Source organism: Seriola aureovittata, chromosome 7 (assembly GCF_021018895.1).
Source record: "Seriola aureovittata isolate HTS-2021-v1 ecotype China chromosome 7, ASM2101889v1, whole genome shotgun sequence".
Lineage (NCBI taxonomy): Eukaryota > Metazoa > Chordata > Actinopteri > Carangiformes > Carangidae > Seriola > Seriola aureovittata.
Genome location: NC_079370.1, coordinates 6,844,362 through 6,865,592, shown reverse-complemented (window position 1 = coordinate 6,865,592; position 21,231 = coordinate 6,844,362). Strand labels below are relative to the sequence as shown.

The following is a 21,231-nucleotide window of genomic DNA, read 5'->3' as shown; positions in this document are numbered from 1 at the left end:
TTGCTCGGCCTTTGTCCACTTTTTCTCAGTGTTCAGTAATGGTGCTTTGTTTCCTGCCAGCAAAATGTTTTTTTGAGAGATGTTGCTAAAGCACTTACTCAGACACTTGGCAATCGAGATGGGAAATGTTGCCCTTAAGCTTAGAAATGGTTACTTAGACAAAGTCGGTGTGAGTAAAATGAATATGAACCAGAAGAATAACCAGAAAAACGAAGAGAGAACCATATTTCCAACCCACACATAGGTGTTATCTATGCTGGTATCACATTACAACATCAGACACATGCTCATTCATATCTGTATTTAGCAGTAGCCATACATCAGATAATTATACTGTTTTGTGGATATACTCCTGCCAGTGTTTGGATCCTGGAGTTGACAAAGTCGACTCAAGTGGATGCCAGCTGTAGGCCGAGCTTCTCGGTCGGTCCTTAAATGCCATCTTCCTTGCTGCTCAGTGGCCCTCTGCTTTTCTTGTTTTAAGTCTACCCATGAGTCGAAGCAGTGCAGCCTGAGGTTGCAGCTCTCCCTTTAGGCCACAAGTGGGTGGAAGATCATTCATTATAGCTTTCAAGCTGCAGTGTCAGTGAAACAAATACACACCAAGCTACACAGCAATCATCACCTTTGTTCAAGAATATTATGGATTTATGTGGAAAAGTTGAGGCCTGATGACCAGAGTCCCTTTGGGAAAACTTTGAATTTACTGTAGTATATTTAATTTGGATTCAATAGGGAAAAGTAATATAATAACAATAAATTTCAACTTTACCTGCTGTTATAACCCAAACTATGAAGTAGATAAAAAAAAACAAAAAAACAAGCACAGTCTAGGGTTATATGAAATTTTGGGAGATCCCTGAATATGACTTGATGTACAAATAACGGTGGAAATCCTACTAATGGCACCTACATGCGTTTCACTTGGTCTCTGGTAGGAAGACTGTAAGTGACCTGGTCAAAATAGTAGGGACAGAGCTGCAAGGCTGCCTGTTCTGGCCAGCTGGACATCCTAGCAAAGACTTTATCCAGTCTGTGGTTTTGTCCAAAGTACTGTCCAGGGCAGAGTTGACACCACAAGGCTGACACCAACGCCTCCATGCTGGTTTGAGGTGCCGATGGCCTGAGAGGAAATAACTGGTACAGAGGTGGTTGGACTGCCATTTTTGCAAACTCTGCCATCAAAAACAGAGATGGGATCAAATTCATAGTACTGGCAGACACAGAAAAAAGTGACTGCATATGTATTGATATTTTCAAAACCTATGCAATCACTTTTATGCACATGAGTAAGTTACAGCTATGATCACGTTATTCAAAGGTAAATTAATGTTACTTACCTTAACTGTGAAATGTATTCACCTGTATGAAATGTGTACTTTTTGTTTTCTTTTAATTTTTTGCCCTGTTCTAGAGCATGTGACCTCAGAACTTCTGCCCACGATAAAGTTAATTACAAATGCACATTCATTACTCAACTAAAAATAATTTATAATAACCTGTAACCCTTAGAGTGAATGTAGTATGATCAGATAAACTTGTAGGCTTGGCCAACTTTTTTTTTTTGATACGTTTTGAACAACTGCAAATGTTTATTTTTGTCTTTAAGGCCTCATCCTGGATAATAGGCTTTAGAGTACCAAGAATATTTGGCACAGCTACAACACCTTTTTTGCGCTCTCTCATGTTTCAATTCCCAAGGATTTTATTGGGTCAAAACAGATCATGTTTTTGCCCTCATGTCTCAGGTCATATCGGGGCGTCTGGCAGCTTTAACAAAAGTCAAAATTAAAGTGACATTTTCATCACTTTCAAAGCCATACTCAAATCTAATTCAAATCTCCTCCAACTCTATATTTCCATAGACCTACCTTTACTATCTAATAACTTCATTTAATTGTTAATGACTTCATATTGACTCTTGGTTATTTTTACAGTTTTTTTTAAGTTTTTTTTTTTTTTTTTTTTTATCTTTAGGGTGTTGGTTGTGTTTATAACACCTCAACAACATTTTACACTTGAATTGTTTATTGAAAAATAAATAAACATAGGTATAATGTTACTAATGTGTGTCTAAGCTGTGTCCTAAATAAAAACTGAATGAATGAATAAATAATGTTAGTTATACTGCTAAATATTACCACTACCGTTACAGCTGAGACACTACTACTGCAAAATACTACTAGAATTACGACTGGCAACTGTGAGATAATAATTTCCTCATATAAATGGAAAACAAAAGCCAACCTGGGGTTTTTTATTCGACGTGTAACAACATTTAATTTGGGATTTCCAGGGAAGGGGAGGGGAAACTGCTGTGAGACACGGACTCTGCTCATTCGTTCTTCAAGACTACCACACATCACGTCGTCCACACAGCCTCAACTTCAAAACATATCGGAAATACGGAGGAAGAGGGGTATGGCTGGGAATATCGACGGCTAACAGCCACTTAACATGCCAAGGAGTAAAATCATCCTCTCTGGTAAGACTGAAACAAATATATCAAATATATTGCTAACAAAACTGCACCGTGCGTGTGTGGCTGGTAGCTAGCTAGCCAGCTAACTATCGTCAGTTAACCCTCATCGGTTAGCTCGGCCCGGTTTGGCTCGTGTTTCCTGTCACAGCTGGCGAGAATCAGTCTTTAGTTTGAGGCCAGGTGAGAGCAGTTTACTCTACGGCGTTCACAGCATTATGTTTATTAACGTTTGGTTGGTTATCCCTGGTTTTGAGCAAATGTGAGCACGCCAGTCATACAACAGTTGAAAGGTAATTAACGGTAGTGATTGCTCCACTTAAAAGTAAGACGGTGCAAAAACACTGCCGCGAATAAAGTTAATCAACGGATTAAACGTTAATTTGCTTACACGACAGCAGAAACGAGAGGAAATACGTTTAAAAAAAAAAAAAAAAAAAGTTTTAATCAAGTCAACGTGCAACGGTCAACATTGTTAAGCTAATGTTGGTTAAAATTTGCTTAATTTACGTTACTTTTCTAAAATGCCCGCTCAACTTTGAGTTAAACCACTTGAAAGTTTGCTTGCCTCTACAACTAGCTAGTTTGTGTCATTGCTAAAACTACGGTTGCGACACAGAAACAGGTTTTAGTGTAACGGCAACTCGAATTGGTAAGCAACCCGGTTTATTAATAGCTAACTATCCGTGAGGGGCTTGGCTGAGCCGAAACTGGTTACATGGTCACTGCACAGACAAGAGGGAGTGTTGAAATAGTCATTGACTACACCTTTTCATGCTGCTTTTTCGCTTGTGTCGCTTGACTTTCAGCTGAAACAGGTTTCATAGCCTCGACTATGTCCCCCATATTCTCATGTATACCCTCCTCAGCAGAACAAAAGGCGCTGCTTGGTGGCCCCCTCCCCCTCACAACTAATTAATTGAGTCCATACTTGAGGTATGAGGGGACCAGTGCAGGGGGCAAACAGAAGGATTACTCTTTTATTGTCCTTTAGAAGATGGTACAATAGTTTTATCTGTTGACTTCTGTTAAACTTCTGTGTCAAGGGAAACTTCCACACTACACATGTAGTCTTTCACACTTAGTATGCAACGGACAGGCTTCATTTTTATTAATTCTTAGGAATTGGACTCCAACTAAGCATAATCGAAAACTGACTAAGTCTATGACCACAAATTACAATGGTAGATAAGACCAGGTCATAGTTACTGAATTATTGATCCAAAAGTTGAGATGTGAAATCAAAAATCTTGGCTCATTGCTCTATGTAAGAAGTATGTAGGCCTACATCTAACTACGTACAATCTCCACTTCTGACATATCTGATATTTTAGTCCTGTCCCTTTTTTTTTTTAAAATGGTGGCAGAGAATAAAAGGTTTCCCTTTACACAGGACCCCTGGCAGTTATTGCGATAATGAGATTTGTCATACTATAATGTAATATCCGGTATAGTTTTATCTATTATCATGTAATACATTACACAGCGGATGGCTGTGTCATCATTTGTCATATTCTGGAGAATATGTCACTTAGGCTTTTTGATGTGGCTTTTGTTCTTATATTCCTCTTTCTTCTGAATTAGGTTCTCCCATGTAACGGTTGGCAGTGACTTTAGCTGTGGTTAGTGTAATTTCATAATTGCTTTGATTAGGTTAAATGTTGCAGGACCGGTAGTGTCAGCTTTCTTTTTTACATGTAACTTGCTGCTTCAGTTTTGTTGTGGGCTTGATGGCCACATAGGAGTTTTCTTGTCTCTATGGTTGTCATGGCTAAGTTTGCAACCCACTGGAAGTTACGGTGATTGGATAAGTGACTGTCCCTGGTGGGTTGGTTATAGCCGAAGGTGAACACTACACTATGGAAACTGCATGAGCAACCAAAGGCAGAAAGATGAGAAGAACAGTGGGAGGAAGGAGGAGGATGTTTTTATTCCCCCCCTCTCCTCAGCACTCTGTCCCAGCGGAGTCGGACTCGAGGGAACAGCCATAGAGACGTGTACCAGCTGCACCCACAATGAATGGCCAGGGCTCAGGATGGGTTGCCATGACAAGGACGCTGGCACGCGTTGTTATGCAGACACCTCTTTTCTCAGGGCATGTTTGCACATTATTTCATTGCCTGGTCTTGCCTGGGTGGTGTGTGAGAAAAAAGGCCAGCTTGCGTATACAGAATCGGAATAACATTTTTCCTTAAGTGTTTTTGTTCTTAATACTGACAGTGGTTTGTGTAAAATCATTTCTCTTAGTTTGCTTTTGATCCAGCACCTGTAGAAGTTCTTTGGATGTGTGTGCCCTACACCCTGATATCCTAATGTCTTGGCAGCCTTGTAAAGAATAGTGATTGTGTTGTGCAAGGGTGGTTTGGGGTCTGCTGACTACATCTGTCCACATCAGTTTCACCCCTATGTGTGGTATTAAACACCAGTTACTAAACCAGCTGAAATATTCCTGTTAATTAGTTTACACTCACAGGGCCTCACTGTATGGGTTTTGAAGAATGAATGACATAGAGAGCAGAGCCACCATCCTTGACCTTCATATGTTTCTCTACACATAGCACCAAAAAGGGAGCCCAGTCAGAGTTTCTTTAAAATCCATAGTAAGGAATCTAACCCTGTAGTCCAGAGGTAAAGTCCTTTGTCTGTCATAGTCGGACTGGCTAAAAACAACAGTGCATCTTTGCAAACAGAAATGATGTACTAGTTTATTTCCCATCACAAGTGGTCACTCAGAACACTGCATGTCAGACGTATTGTAATGCCAGGTGTGAAGTGAGGTACTTTAAGCTGTCCGGTAGTGATCAGATCACCTGAGACGCATGTTAATGCCAGATCGGAACAGCAAATAAAGAAATGACAACATACACGTTGAACAGCTGAGTGAAGGGAGACGCAGTTGACATAGCTTGAATGACCCCTTTGCTGTTGTGAACTATCCATTTCTGTGTGGTTTTCAAATAGGGGAATTCAACACCACAAATCAGTTCTTATGTATGTTCAATCACTTTTTGCACAATTCGCAGTAGATGTTAAGAGTGTGACATAATAATGATTGCAGTGCTGAATAGTTTCCAGTGAAAAAGTATGTTGTGGCCAAGGTTAAATCTCTGGGGAAATAGATTAATACTTCCATTCCAGACTTTTTACCATTCTTGCACAGCAATGAGATGCCAAGCAGGATTTTGAATGCACCTGTTAGTGTCTTAGCTGATGCAAGATGAACCAACAGCACACTGATGCTGCCTGGCACAGATTGTTTTCAATCAGTGATGGGAAAAGTCAGATTTTATTGTGGGGGACCTTGCACTGGAAATTTCTTTCTGCAAAATTACCATCATGCATTCTTTAACAATGTTTTTAGGGTTATTGATTTTTTGTTTTGGTCAACAAATAAGCATCTAGAGGTTTTTTTCTGTATTAACAAAATATTTGTAGGAGAATTTTGTTTCTTGAATTTTCATGTTTTTAGGTTTTTTGTTCATGTTTGACTTTACCAAATATCATGCTTCAATCAAAAGGAAAAAAAAAATATTTTTATGTTTTTAACTGCATGCTTTGTGTACTCAATTTTCAAAAACCCATTCTCGTGTGTGTGTGTGTAAATAGAATGGACAAAATTTAAATGCAATGCTGTCTAATAACCATAAACTAAACTTAATATTTAACCAAGTCCTGAAGGCATGATCAAAGTTTTTTGCAAATAAATGACTCATTTTGCCGTGGCATTTTGTGTTTCCTTATTAGGTGGTGTCAGGGTTTAGAATGAGGTTACATTTTTACCCATGTCTGTGAATCATTACATCATGTGTTGATGGTTCATTGAGATTCTAAAAGGTTTAAGATAATTAGAAAGCAAAGTGCCGCTAATGTTATCTCCGTTTTGTTATTGTTTCATAACAACTTCCAACCTGTGTGACTCTGAACAGGACACGCATACTAACAAATTGCTCATTTTCAGGCTAAATAGTAGGAAGGTCTGGAGGATTGGTTTGGGTGTGCTCTGTTAAGAAAATTTGACATCATTTGACTCAAACATTTTCACATCATTTTGGACCATTATCATTTATCATATTTACAAAAAACAGCACAGGTTGTTGGTTGTTAGACAGATTTTCTCCATGGTTAATTTCTGCAATAAGTTTTCACTCATCATGTTATTGATTATTTCTTTCATGACAGCAAAGCATGTTGCACTTCAGAAACAAGTGAAGCAAGTTCAACTGGGCTATCAAAGCATTTTTAATTCTAACTAACTCTGAAAGACTGACAGAACTGACTGAGCTGACATACTTGCAACTAGCAACATTAAGGCTTCAAACAATCCATTATGCAACACTCTGTAAAAGACTGTCAAAAAGAATATCTGATGTAATCAACATGTAATTGACTAGTTGACCTAATTTCCAGAAAAAAATATTGTCTTATATTCGGGGCCAATATGTTATCCTTTCTCTCCAGAGAGATGGAGAGCTATCATTATAGTTTTTTCTGTTCATGTGGCTTAGGAGCTGTCCATAAACACTTAAGCTTTTCGCCTAAGTCTTGTAATGGCCTGACACCAGGCCTCTGAAACGCTTCCCACTTCTCAGATTTTTAAAAAGAAAATGACAGTTTGATCTGAACAGACTACAGTTGTTTTTTGTGTTTAACTCATTTCCACCTCTGCTCCTCCTGCACTCTCTTTGCAGCCACAGATCTGGGCATTACTCCAGTTGACCATCTCATTTAACTGATTAGTTCCTATTCACCGGTAACAGATGCACATTAATGCAATCAGCCCAGAGTCGCATTCTAATATACAGTATATGCAACTGAATATAGAGCTTAATCTTATCAAATGTGAGTGATATAGAAATGTGAACAGGAATTACATAGCCTCTAGATCTGAGATCAGCATAACTACACCTAATTTCCAATAGCATATCAAGAAATGTTTTGGAACTGTGGCCATATATTTTGAAAGGTTGCCTGTGACACCTGCTGTATGAAAAAGTACCAGGGGACTGTACATTTAACCTCTTTTTGGCTGTCAGTGCTAGCTCTTCTGTTATTCAATTGTCATTTATGTAAGAATGAAACAACTCCTTGCAGCATGCTGTCTTGTGCTGTATCTCTGAATAAAAGCTTAAAGTAAATCTTTGTGCAAATGTAAGTGGGATTCCATGGTCACCCCCATCCCAACAACAGTAGTAGGGGGGTGAGCAGATTTAACAGGAAGGTCGCACATTTAAGACCAAAGAGCTCTCGCTCATCGTCAATAGACTGGCACATATGGAACTGTTGACACACCCAGGCAGATCTTAAAGCTTCATCCTCTAGTGCAGACACTTGCTATGGTCTTCAATGGGGTTTAGAGGTTAAGGCCTTTACCAGTCAGTATAGTCTAGTCCATGTTTTGCGTTAAGCTTTTTTAGCTTTTTCGGAGGACATGTGTTGAGCATTTCAGTTTTTCTTGTTAGTATTTACTTAGTGAATTATGGCCTTGTGTTTGCTTTATAGGCTCTGGCCAAGACACACATCGCCTCTGTGAACTTTAGAAGTCAATAGCCAGTACTTGATAGCTTTCGACTCCCTTTCTTGCTAGCTAGCTTTGAACACTGTTGCAACCAATTCAATATCACAATATCATTGTTCTGAAGAAGGGATTGGCTACCTCTCTACTGTGTACTCTTCTGATTTTATGTGAACCAGCTGTGCCTGGAATTTCTGGCTAAGATAACTACCAACTGTAAAATAACCCTCAACAGGTAATAAATGCATGTTACTGTGTAAATGAAATGGATCAGTTCTAGTCCAGGGAATAGGCTGCCTTGACAGATGGAGAGGAATAAAGAGGGGAAAGAAAGATGTAAAGCGTCTCTGGAGTTGAGGCCAATAGAGACTCGTACTCATATAGTAAGAATGTGTGGTTAGGTAAACCTCTTCTGTGGTTACCCCCACTGTGATTTGGTTTGGGTCTCATTTATCTCCTGCTGGGGCTGCTGTGGCGTTAAGTGGGTTCTGTGCTGTCCCTTTAGGATTTGAACAGCAGTGTTGTCCGTAAGACATATTCCCCAGATGACAATCTAAATATATAACTTCTGTACTCCTATACCTTCATCCCCTTTTATTTCCTTGTCTGCTCTTCATTCTATCCCCCATGCTAGCCCTCTTGGCTCCTCCTTCGTCCATTCATGTGTGAGCAAGCATGCATGTGGACATACCATATATATGTAATATTAATGCCCCATGGGCAGAAAAGGAAAAGTCCCATTTGTCGACTGTTATGTGCCATCACCATTTAAAGCACACGTTGCACAGTGAAGTGAAAAATAAGAGAAGAGCGGGGTGCGCGGAACGAGAATCAGAAATGGCTCACTTTGGTGTGCTGGAGTATGTTATATCATGCCAAACCTGCCTTTTTAAATTCTAAATGTAGAGAGGAAGGATATCCGCGCAGGAGAGACAATGAAGTCAAAAGCACATAGTGTAACCAGACTGTTGGCTGCTCTCCCGCTCCCACTCCAGCTCCCCTTAGTTCTCTTTGTCCTTCTCTCTCTTTGGTTCACTCCTCATCCTCAGCCTTTTAGCTAACACAGAAAGATTCCTCTAAATCTAGTCATTGGGTCTCTTTTATATGCATATTAAGTCAGTGCCTGCGTCTTTGTTACGGGAGGTTCCTGTTGCCAAGTTCTCTCACTGTAGAAGTTAGCTTAAGCACAAAGTGAACCAGAGTCATCATTTCTTCCCTTTGTTAAGACGCATATCTCATTACAGATGAATGTGATACTGGAATATGAGAGACTAAGAAGGGGTTGTCATAGAAGTTTTAATTCAGTCCCTGGGGGTTTTCCTTTATGCATGATGCTTAGTCAAAGAGTGGCTCAAATTTACACACCTCACCGATCTTATCAGCCATGTTTTGTCGACAAAAACCTGGGAGTTTAATCATTTATATTAACCCAGTGCAGAGGCTGCTTAAACCAAATATTTTCCATCATTAACTGAATTTTTTAAAACAATGATAGAAAACTATGAAGGCCGTCCGCCATTTTGACAGATTAGAACAATGAGGGTGACCTGATCTGTAACTTCGTTCTGTTCATTAAATGTTGTTGTGATTTTAGAAATTTGAATTTATGAATTGCTATTAAATAGGCTATATCTCATTATCGTAAAAAATAAAAATGATGGGTAACAATAGATTATGGCGCAGTTATACGCAATTTTTACAATTCTGTCAAGAAAGTCAAATGCAACCTCTGATCTATTGAGCCTGGAAGGGCATGAACCAGTTACTAGGTCTTAGAAATTACTTAAAAAAAGATTACTGACTCCCCACTTGCTTGTTTTTGCACTATGGATCACATCTCTGGTTAATCGCACAGGAGGGGAAATCGGCTCCACCACTCCGTCATTATGGCATGATCTCTATAAACCATATCCATAATCTATGGGGTTATTATAGGGGCCGGGCAAAGTGAGAGGGCTCAATTCCCCATCTGCTCACAGTTCTACATGCAGATGAAAATCATCTGCAGCAGCAAGCAGAGGCTTTCCTCTTCTTTTTGATCCACATATCCCCTTAGAGAAAAACCTTTATTATCCTCGAATTGAAAATCCTTGCAGTCGGCTGTTTTCAGATACATAAGAACATAAGAAATGCATAAATACTGAAGTTCAGCAAGCATGGGTTTTTCAAATGTCATCAATATATAAGTTTATCAAGAAGGTTGTATGTTTCAGTGAAATTGAATGCAACATAGAGAGTAGGCAGCCATTCTTCTCTTGCCATATCTTGTCAGAGTGTTTTGTTAGTGAGTCCGTCTGTTTTTCTCCTTTGCTGTCTTTTTTTCTTTTTCCCTTAGTTCCCTCTGCCTTAACAAGCTCCATGTAATGTACCTGTTTTTGTGGATTGTAATATGGTTTGACTGACGGATTGAACACAAGAAAAGGGGAAGCACAAGAACAGTGCTTTTGAAAACCAATGCACCCTGTACTCAAGAGAGCTCACTATGCATTGTTCTCACCTGTGTCATTAGCGTGGCATCCTCTAAGGGCTGAAGATGTCAGCACCATATTGATGATTCAACAGGAATGAACTAAACAGGCATTAAAACAGCTGCACTAGTCACTTATGAATTGAAACATTAGTTGTTGAGTCCAGGAGGACATCACAGTTCTATGCAATTAAAGTCTGATGGGTTGATTGTTTGATTGATAAACAAATCTTGACTTTTGGGAATTAAATCTAAGCTTTAAAATCAAAAAGGGTTTTATGTGTAGGTGAGCTGTCAGTAGCTGCTGTAGTTGTTTTAAACAGTTTTTTTCCTATCTGTCTCTTGCAGTCTCTCCACCAGTCTTGTAGCATTCAGTGGGATTAGGATTAGTGGTCTGAGGCAGCCTACTTTAACGAGCACTAATTGATTTGCAACTAAGAATGTGTTGGAGACTGCAGCAGAGAGCACCAGAGCAGGGGTAGGGGTTATGCAAGGTCGGCAAACACAATATTGAAATCAACCTACAAGAACAGAGCCACTGAGTTTGATGGCTGTAGTATTAGAAAGTTTCATCCACGTGATGGCGCATGACTTCCCGTCTGCCATCCACTGTAGGCAGCAGGCCTCTCTTTGGGGGAGGCATCTGTACTGGAGCCCACGCTGGGCCTGATTAGTCAAGGCTATCCAACTGTGCTGTTGAGTCTCCATGTAAACAAACACAATCCATTCGTTAGGCCTGTATAGCACACAATTAGTCATTGTTTGCATGGGAAAAACATTCTGCTGTAAGTACAAAATCGCTGATGTCAACAGTTTGAACCAAAGGGTGTCAGTCAATGTAACTGTCCCTCCTCCTCTTCTGTGTTTTTCCTTTCAGAGCCGTGCGGGACTGATTGGTCCAGGTCCTGTCCATCCAGTGAATCTAGTGGCTGTTGGGCCTGTGAGCTGATTGAGGGGTCTCTGAGCTGTGGATTGCATCATTATTGAACAATAGCAGTGGGAATCAAAGCTCTCCCTCCTCTTCCTCCACCTCCTCCCCCATTTATTTTTCTCTCAGCCTGACTCTCCAGTGAAATCCTCCCCCTAACAAAACACAGTCACCCACACACATGCAAATGTCTGACCACTCCTCCCACGCTGGTCATGGTCCACTCCCCCGTCTCTCCAGTCAGTCAGGCAGTGAGTCCATGGATGCAGAGTAATCCTCTGTAAAGTATAGGACCTATACGTTTGCATATGTTCCCTTTTGTCATGGCGGTTGTTGTTGTTGCAGAGGCCTCCCTCAGGAGGGAACATGAGGGAGAACAGAAGGCAGCATAAAGCTCACAAAGGGAGGAAGAGAAAAAGCGAGAGAGTGAGTGAGAGACACTGACTCTGCCATCTATTTGACCGGAGGAGAATGAGCTTCACAGAGCAATGGATGGAATTCAGTGGTGGTGAAACTACATGATGTGGGACTGGTATTACTGTCCCACGCCAATCAGGAATTGGACCAACAGTCAATTTTGGAGATATCTGCCACATAGAGTTTTGGAATTTTAATATTTTGGAATATTTTTCTGCTTTGCCTCTCCTTGGTGGTCTCTTTACATTACAGCCTACCAAAAGTGCCTTTTTTGTGTTACTATTTTTTTTTTCTCATCTTTTTTCATATTCCAATTCCATATTTCCACAAACTATTGCTAGTAACTTTACATACAGTAACCATCACATTAAATGTGCATTGCAATATTTCAACACTAGCCTCCATCAAAACACACTTGACAATCATCACCTTACTGAATTTTATTTCTGCTCGGGGTGAGCGTATTTAACCTCGGTGTCAAAGTACTGAGAGTCAGGTTACTCAAGACTAGTGTGACTTTCTTCACTGCCTCCTGTGGATCTCTGTTTTTTGACGACATAGAGCTGTCGCCATGGTCGCTTTCCAATCCAAATGGCGCTACCTTTTCATGTTTCTGGGTATCCAGCTGGTGGTCATGGCGCTGCTCTCCCGAGAGGGATATCAGAAGAGGGTCACCTACTTCATCCGCATCTTCCGCAAGCCTGACGGCACTGGTTTTTCAGGCCGCAATCACACAGCAACCGGCATCACTGGAGGGGACGTATATGCCAACCTCTCCCACCTATCCAAAGCTCATAGCCATCGAGACGACATGCCCTACTGCCCTAAGACGTCCCCTTTTGTAGGTGAGTGGTCTTGCTTGCTTCTGTGTTGTTAGGTAGCACACCTACATGTGTCTACATCTGTAAATACAGCATTGATCTATGAACAGGGTTAGTTAAAAGTTGTTTGTGCTTCAGGCATTTTTATGGACTTAAACATTTTTTCTGTCTCCATAATACGGTGCTATTGAAAGTCGAGAATTATATTTTCACATTGGTTTGAGTCAGGATGGTAAGGTGTTGACTCTTGCTCTTGCTCAGCAGAATCACAGGGAACTTAAATGCACCACAATGATGAGGCTTTGAGACATTTCCATTTAGCACTTAGAGTTTGAGCCATCACTTGCTTCATAACAGTTAGTGCGGCATCATACTATGCTATAGAGTCAAACAAAATAAGCTGCTGCCTGGTGGTGAAGTTTTGTTGTAGTTGTCTTCATTTGCACTCTGAAATATGCTCAGGTGCAGGTATTGGAGGTTGGGCAACTTGAACAAAGTACAAAATCCCCCTTAGTGTGTGTTTTAACAGTGTTTGGTTACAGTTGGATATACAGTGAATATGCTCTCTAGCCACCGGTCCCCCTCTGGAGTTTCAGTGAAACTGGTTTAACAAAGGGAAATTGACCTATGCTGTTGTACTGACACCGACCTTCTGTATGAGCTGAACAGGACTTGGTGGGATGCATTAAACACACCAGCTTTAAAAATAAGTGCTAATGCTATCCACGCATTTGCAATAAAACAGTGATGCAAATGGGTCATGTGCAGGCTTTTTGTTAGCAGCAAACATATTAAAATAAAATTTGCTAAACATCTGTCCTAATTTCCTAATAGTTCCACTGAGCAAATAGTGCCTGTTGTGATATTGCATCATCTCCATTCCTGATGCAGAAAACCTGATTTAATTCTAATTTTCATATATGCAAAACATGAAATGGGTTTTTAAAGTATTGTTTTTCTGTCACACGTAATACTCTCTTCAACCTAGCTTACAGTCGTAGGTGTCTCATTAGTTTTAGTTTTTCTTGTCAGTCAGTCTGTCAGCATTGCTCTCATGATAGTATATGACATAAAGAAACAAGGTAAATATGAATCCTGGCAAATAGAAAAGAGCAAACATATCGGGGACCCACGCATGATATAAGAGACACTGACATAGAGCAGTGTGCTAACAATAAAACAGCAGGCAAACATGCTGTACTGCCATCAATGTAGACCATGATGCAGGGGCAAATTAGTGATCATATAGGGTAATTACAACCAAGCTAATCAAATCAGTCAGATCAGTCAAGATTATTAGTTGTGGTTTTCCCCTTAAATTAGGTGATCGGAATAATCAGATAACTCTTGTGCACTGTAGATCTATCAGTCCAAACAGTAAATGGCTTCTTTTGTTGTTTTTTAAAATAATTTTTCAGGCGTCATTTCCACAGAACAATGTAGAATCATGATTAAAGCTGACAACACATAATCAGTGTTATGACCCGCTCCTTGATGCTTGAACCATTGTTTCCATATGGATCAGAGCTTGAATGCTTTATTCGATTATCACGTTTCCCACGGAGACATTTGTTTTTGTTCATCATAGAGAGAGAGAGAGAGAGAGAGAGAGAATGCGTGTTATCTTGCAGAATACTACACCGACTATAGTGTGTTTTTGAGCATAGAAAATTGATTTGTCCTTGAAAATAGCCGTTTGGAAAAAAAAAAATTTACTCAATGTTTACTTACTAGCTTTTTTTCTCCTAGAGCTTTAACCCAGCTTCTTTCAACAACATTTCATCTCTGTTTGCTCAATTGTCAACTGAGCAAATGTGATGATAATTCAGAAAACTTCATCCACTGATGAAGACGGTGAGATACAGTTGAAAGCTTGGGATTATAAAAGTAGCAATTGGACAATGATACAGGTCCTTTGTTCATCTATTCACTGTTGCACACGTGTTGCACATTACTCAGACAATTTACCTGCTCAGTGTTTTTTCGGTACAACTAGAAGGCACAGTCAAAGCAGGTGTAGTTTTCTGCTTTCCACGTTCTGCACTTTGCCCCTTTTTCCCCACTTTACCACCAGTAATTTTAAACTAAATGCTGATACCTGAGCCAGAAGGCATTGGTGACTTTTCCAGGAGAAAATAATGGAAAAGGGTCACTGACGTATTACTGGACTTTCTGTTAGGAAGTGAACTGAAACCACCTTGAGTTTCACTGGAACAGGTTTGACATGAGGAGAATGATTAGATCTGTTCTTGTTTTAAGGAAACAGTCCAAACAGATCAGTTTGCAATGTCAGTCAAACTTCTTAGGGATTGTATGTTGGAATCTTTTCATCATGACAAAGTCCTGTGACACATTTATGTATTTTTCCTGATTAGTAAGTGAGGTTACAAAATGTCACAATTTAAAGATTGCTTATCTGTCTGACTGAAACCGAGTCCAAACTCCAGTTATTCAGTTTCCAACAGACAGTTTGTGCCATTCTTGAAAGGCTTAAAACACATTGAATTTAGTTTCTTCAAAACAAAAAAACCTCTGTAGACGCTATTATGAGAGAGGAGGCAGTAATGTTATAAAATTATTATGTACCTGATTGCAGGAGACATTATACACCTATAAACTAAAAGTGGGACTGTAGATTGTGCTGCAAGAGACTGTTAAATTAATTTCTCCTGCTTTGTCCAGGTCTTCTTAATTTAATTAATTAAATCATTAATTATTGTTGACTGCTGTCACATTCAAATAACAGGCTCTCATACTCTAATCACATTATTTGCCTTCACTCCATTAAACATATCCTATTTCTGCTCTTAGGTGGGCCACTCCATGTCAGCTTTCCATCAGGGCTCACCCTAGCAGAGGTTCAAAGGAAAAATCCACTTGTGGTACGTGGAGGACGCTACAGGCCACCTGACTGTGAGGCCAGGCACCGAACAGCCATCGTCATTCCCCACAGACACAGAGAACACCACTTAAAGTTCCTGCTTTACTACCTACATCCGTTTCTGCAGCGCCAGCAGCTCAACTATGGAATTTACGTGATTCATCAGGTAAAACTCGCTCAGCCAAGTAATATAGAACATTTGTAGACTAAAGGAAGATTCAAAGAGTGAATAAAACATTTAAGCAATGTTTCATTTAGTGTTTTGGTTGATATAGGTTTTACATTTGGGAGAAACATAAGGTAGATCTTGTTGGATATTCACATCTGCCAACTGGTTAATTTGTTCTGTAAGCATCCATAAGGTTGAATCTGCTACAGTTGAGGCTAGATGAAGAGTGCCCTCTAGTGTGCTGTCACTGAATGTGTATGTTGAACTATGACAAAGCTAATTAGCTTAGAGGGTTTAGTCTCCTTAGCTGCTTTAACAATTGATTCATATTTACTCTGCAGCACTGTGTGTCTTACACCTCTAGAGCTGGATTTGTCATTGCACTGTCATTGTCAAATTGATGGAACTTGCTTCTGAGGCTTTGTCTTGTCTCTGCTTAGCTGATACCTTAAAATGATAGATAAACAATGCATCAATTGCTGTGTTGCATTTATTTTAGGATTAATCAGGGAATTAAATTAAATAATAATAATAATAAATTAACATCTAAATAAGGCCTGAAAATAAGATGCATGACACTGTGCAAGGGATGATCATTTTTTTTTATATTGTGAAACATTACATAATTTTGTTGACTAATTTAAGACCATATAGCAAAGCATTTGTGAATTACTTAAAAACGTTTGATAGAATTTAATGTTTTGTTTTTGTTGTGGTATTGGAAAGTCTGCTGGTTATTGGATGTTAGTGAATATTTCAGTAACACTTTATTTTAAAGGGTTCCGAATGATTAACTAACAAATTTCCTTCAAAAAAGTCAATGTTAAGTTGGTGCAAGTTGTGCAATCTAGAGTCTTTTAAGTCACCATGTCAGCTTAACATGCAACAACATAAATGAAGGATTAAGTTCCTGATAATAAAAAAATAATTAAACTATTAACTAATTACATTTTACGAATATTTACCTTTGTTGTTTTTGTTTTTTGTGTTTCAAGCAACTTTTGTTCCTCATAACTGACTCTTGGCATAATTATATGCAGTTTAACCACTTTTAGACTGGTGTCTAAGATTACCAGATCTTGAAGTTTTCAGATTTGGTCAGGTCCATTGTAACACACACTCACACAGCTATTTTGACCATAAGTGTCTGTGTTTGCTCTGCAGGCTGGAAACTACACTTTTAACAGAGCCAAGCTGATGAATGCGGGTTTCCGGGAGGCCATGAGAGAGGAAGACTGGGACTGTCTCTTCTTCCATGATGTGGACCTCATTCCAGAGGACGATCGCAACACATACGTCTGTGACTCCAACCCTAAGCACGCAGCCATTGCCATGGACAAGTTTGGCTACAAGTACGTTGTTTCTTGGCTGCATATGTCCACTGAAGGGTCGCTCTTCACGGATAGACCCATTCTGTGTCCCACTTTAAAAAAAAAAAACAAAAAAACTAAAACTTTTTTTAATTACTGTGATCTCTTATTGTCTCCAGGCTTCCGTACAAGATGTACTTTGGAGGAGTGTCAGCTCTGTCACCACTGCACTACCTCAAAATGAATGGCTTTCCCAACAACTACTGGGGCTGGGGAGGAGAGGACGATGATATTGGAGTCAGGTGGGAATAGTTTAGGTCAGATGCTCTTAAGGATGAGAGGTTTAGATACTAAACCTAATCAATCTGTGTTCTGTTGCTATAAAAATGAAAAAAAGAAGAGAAGAAGAAAAATGGCCCAATTCCAACTCATAAAGAGCTGTGTGTGTCCCAGTTAGACCGAGCGAAAGACATTTGATTTGTTTCTCATGTTCTCAGGGTGTCTCTGGCAGGGATGTATATCACTCGGCCATCACTGAAGGTTGGCCGTTACAAGATGATTAAACACAAGCTGGACAAAGGAAATGATGTGAACCCAAAGAGGTATGGTAAACAAGTTGGTACAGTTGCATGCAGAGATTTAAAAAAAATAAAATGAGATCTGTTTAGGTTAAGAGGTCAAACTCGGCCCTCCTTGGTCTTATGTGGAAATAGCAGAAATGGCTGTATTTGCTGTGTTTGTTTTTACTCTACAGATAAAAAGGAACCCATGCTTCAATATTCACTCTTCTGTCTTTGTTCTTGGTTTAAAGGTTCAACATGCTGGCCAAGACACGTCAAACCTGGAAGATGGATGGGATGAACACGGCTGAATACGAGATAATCTCAAGGCAATATCTGCCCCTCTACACCAACATCACTGTCTACATCGGCACTGAGGCCGGTCTACATCCCCCAACACCACCTCCTCCTCCTGCCAAAGCTGCAGGCAAACCTGCTGCCGAAGTCCCAATAAAGGGCCCAGCCAACCCCCCTGCCAAAATGAAAAAGGGCCTCTCAGAGAAAGAGTCTGCCCTGAACAACCACTAATCATGTCTCTCTTTGCCATTACTTCAATAGGATAATAGGATGCTGTAGGATGGTGTGTTTTCCTCTCACTGGCCTGGAGTTTTTCGCTAATTTTCGCTCAGATTTTTCGTCTGTTTGTGGAGGACTTAGTTTGTGGAGAAACAACATCAAGTTGCCCGCAGACAGTCAGGCAGCCATTTCTGTGATAAACACACCTGGTTTATTAAAACAATAGACATGACTTTATCAACCCTTAGGTGGCGTTCCACCTTGGTTCCTACGATCCTGTGATATCACTGATTATTCTTCCAAGGGAGCCACAGCAAAGAGAGAAGGCTAAAAGTTGGACTCTATGAGTTTATATATCTACAGCACTGTGGTCGCTGGTTAAACCTTGTGATGCCTTAGAATCTTGTTTTCTTTTTTGTCTCTTCATTTGTAATTTACATGATTTAGAATACTGGGCCTAATGGAGCAGTACCTGCAATTCCCAGCAGTCACACTGTGCCATGAAAGAGTTGGACTAATTTTTTTTTTTTTTGTCTCAAAACCAATGAATACATGAATGAAAGTGTGTTTCCAAGTGCGTAAAGCTGCTACAGTGAGTACTAAATGAAAGAACTTGTATTACTGGTATCCCTATTACCGCTTTTGACACAACAGTGCACATATCCATGTATCTGTCTGCAAATTTCTGGGCCCTGGTTTAGAAAGGGTTCCTAAACAGAGACGCTGCTCTACTTCAGTATGGCTTGTACATGAAAATATAGGCTAAAGATCTCATGTTTTTAAAGCTATGGATGCTGCACACATAATTTTGCCTTTTGTCATATTCAGTAGGATTGAACGAAGTGGAAAACATTTTTGGTTCTGTACACCAAGGCCAAGGTACAGTTCTGTGTAGTTTTTATCTTGGCAGTAGTCGGTGCATTCATTTCAGCCTTTCAGATCATTTACTTATATTTCAGCATATCATTTTTTTGTGTGTTTTTGTGTATTTGCCTTCTTAAATTTTTTTTTTAGAACCGTCTTGGTGACGGTGATCAGTCCTCTGCCTTCAGATGAGCTTGTGATTCACATCCTAATGGAGTCTATTTGTGTCACATTTTTTTTAATATATATATATATGTTGATTATGTCGTGTGTACTCTACAGCCTCTTATGTAAATGTGTCCCTCAAAAGTGCTGGCTTTCTCCCTCAACACTTCATATGCCGTGAATCGTGATAATGTACTAATTTCTGCCACCCTCCTTCCCTTTTAACTACACAAATCTTTGAAAAATGAAATGACCCCCCCCAAAAAAATAGCTTCTATAGTGTCTGCAGATCAGGGTCCAGGAGTGGAGATTGGTAAATTTCAAGTTGCAGTAGTCAAATTTATTAATCTAGACCAATGAGTTAGTTCAGTAATTTGAGCCCAAAGCACAACAGGACAAATCTGTGATCACTGTTGATGTGGGAAGGAAAGTCACGAGAGCATTTTGAATTTTCATGTTTCAACTTTAGTTCAGTAGAATGATTATGGTTTGAGAAAATACTGTGACATCTGGAACTGATTTCATAAGTTGAAAAGCCATAGAATAATCTCTAAATACATTGTTGACATATTGACCATGTGACAGTGAAATTTTAATGAAAATTGGAGTGTGAATTATATCACGGGTATCTTTAGCATTATTTAAAGGTTACAGTTTGGCTTGCTAATACATGGAAGCAAACTGTGTTTCTTTACTCTTTTCATTCTTTCCATCTTTCTATTTCAGACACATGAAAACAATTGGTAGTTTGGTGTAACCGCAGTCCCGTGACGTCAATATTGACCCAGCGCCCCACAATGAGACTCCAGTCGTCAAACCAGTCGTTTGACTGCATGTGGACTCTCCACCCTCCTTGTCTCTTCTCTCCACACTGAGAGACTCGATTGTTTACAACAAAAAATCAGTCCCTTTATCCAGTGACCGCGGCTACACTGACAGGTGAACAGGCTGAAACCAAAGATGACCGAAATGGAAAGCTGTGATGATGGAAAGAAAAAAAAATGTGTGTATACAGTACACTCCATATATTTTTCTTCAAACACTATAAAGAAAACTTCCTTTTATCTTCATGTTATTGTGGTATCAGGCTGCAGAAGTGAATGGACGAGGTCTGAGAGTGGTTGCCTGTGAGTTTTTTCATTTTCATGTGAATTCGTATTCAGCTCATATGGCCTCAGCAACACATGCAATACTAGTATTTCAACACTTGGGCACCAATACAATAGTATCTTTATCTCAAGACTAAATATGCATGGCAAACAACCTATATGTAAGGGAATGGGAATATACTGAGCACATTCATATGATTCATATCAGTGCTCACCTAGACAATTTGAAGCATGCTGAAGTGTCTATTTGTGAACCAGAAACTCTTGTTGACTTTTTATGTTAATTTCCATTTGCTGTGTGGAGTTCCCCTGCTGTTGTGAGAAATTAGAGGATAAGAAAAGGGCATTTGTGTACACAGGAAGCTTTTGTTTCCACAGTCACGATGACGAGTTTCCGTCGTTTACTGTGTAACACTTGACCTAATGGTTATTTTGTTTTAAAGGTTTGTTATGTTTAATTTGATTTGACTCCATTTTGATGTGGCTAAGCTCAGCAACAATAGAAAGCAGTTATCACAGGGTAGTACTGAAGCAACCAAGGGCAAAGTGACTTTGTGAGTCATTTCTGCGCTCTTTATGAATTCTGCACAGTCCAGAGTGGCCTTAAATTCATTAATAAACTGATTATTCAAAAGAAATGCTGTCACCTTTTTGGATTTTGGTTAGATTTTGTTTTCTTTTCTAATTTCTTTTGTATCTTATGATGAACATGGGTCAGTAGCATATTTCTTTTTGGTCTCCTACAGTATAAAATCACACCAATGATACATCCTCCATTATACACAAAGATCACACAAAGAAGTCCCCCTCCACTCTAAACGTGTTTTGCTTATTTTTACTTCCCTTTGCTGTTTTACCTTCACTGTGGCTTCAGAACGTGCACTCTCTCTCTGTGCTGTAGATTTCATTTTAAATGGATTAAATGCCATTTTTTTCAGCCAAGACACTGGAGCGGCTGCAGGATCAGACAAAAAATGATGTTTTCACTTTGTCATTATGAGTTATTGATTTATAGATTTATGGGCAAAAATTG

The 21,231-nt window shown here is 39.6% G+C and overlaps 1 protein-coding gene and 1 long non-coding RNA gene across 2 annotated transcripts; one reads left to right on the top strand and one right to left on the bottom strand.

The window, feature by feature from the left end:
* Positions 1-286: 286 nt before the first annotated feature.
* LOC130171886 (uncharacterized) lies at positions 287-2,243 on the bottom strand. The gene is made up of 2 exons (XR_008828215.1): positions 914-2,243; positions 287-529 (listed from the first exon to the last, which is right to left on the bottom strand). It is a non-coding gene; the product is annotated as an uncharacterized LOC130171886 (long non-coding RNA).
* A 91-nt stretch (positions 2,244-2,334) lies between these two features.
* Positions 2,335-20,836, top strand: si:dkey-199f5.8 (beta-1,4-galactosyltransferase 3). The gene is made up of 7 exons (XM_056380158.1): positions 2,335-2,485; positions 11,336-12,648; positions 15,436-15,671; positions 16,839-17,026; positions 17,164-17,286; positions 17,482-17,586; positions 17,796-20,836. Exons 2-7 carry the CDS (start codon positions 12,375-12,377, stop codon positions 18,070-18,072), a joined length of 1,203 nt encoding a protein of 400 aa, XP_056236133.1. The 5' UTR covers positions 2,335-2,485; positions 11,336-12,374; the 3' UTR covers positions 18,073-20,836.
* The last annotated feature ends 395 nt before the right edge of the window (positions 20,837-21,231 follow it).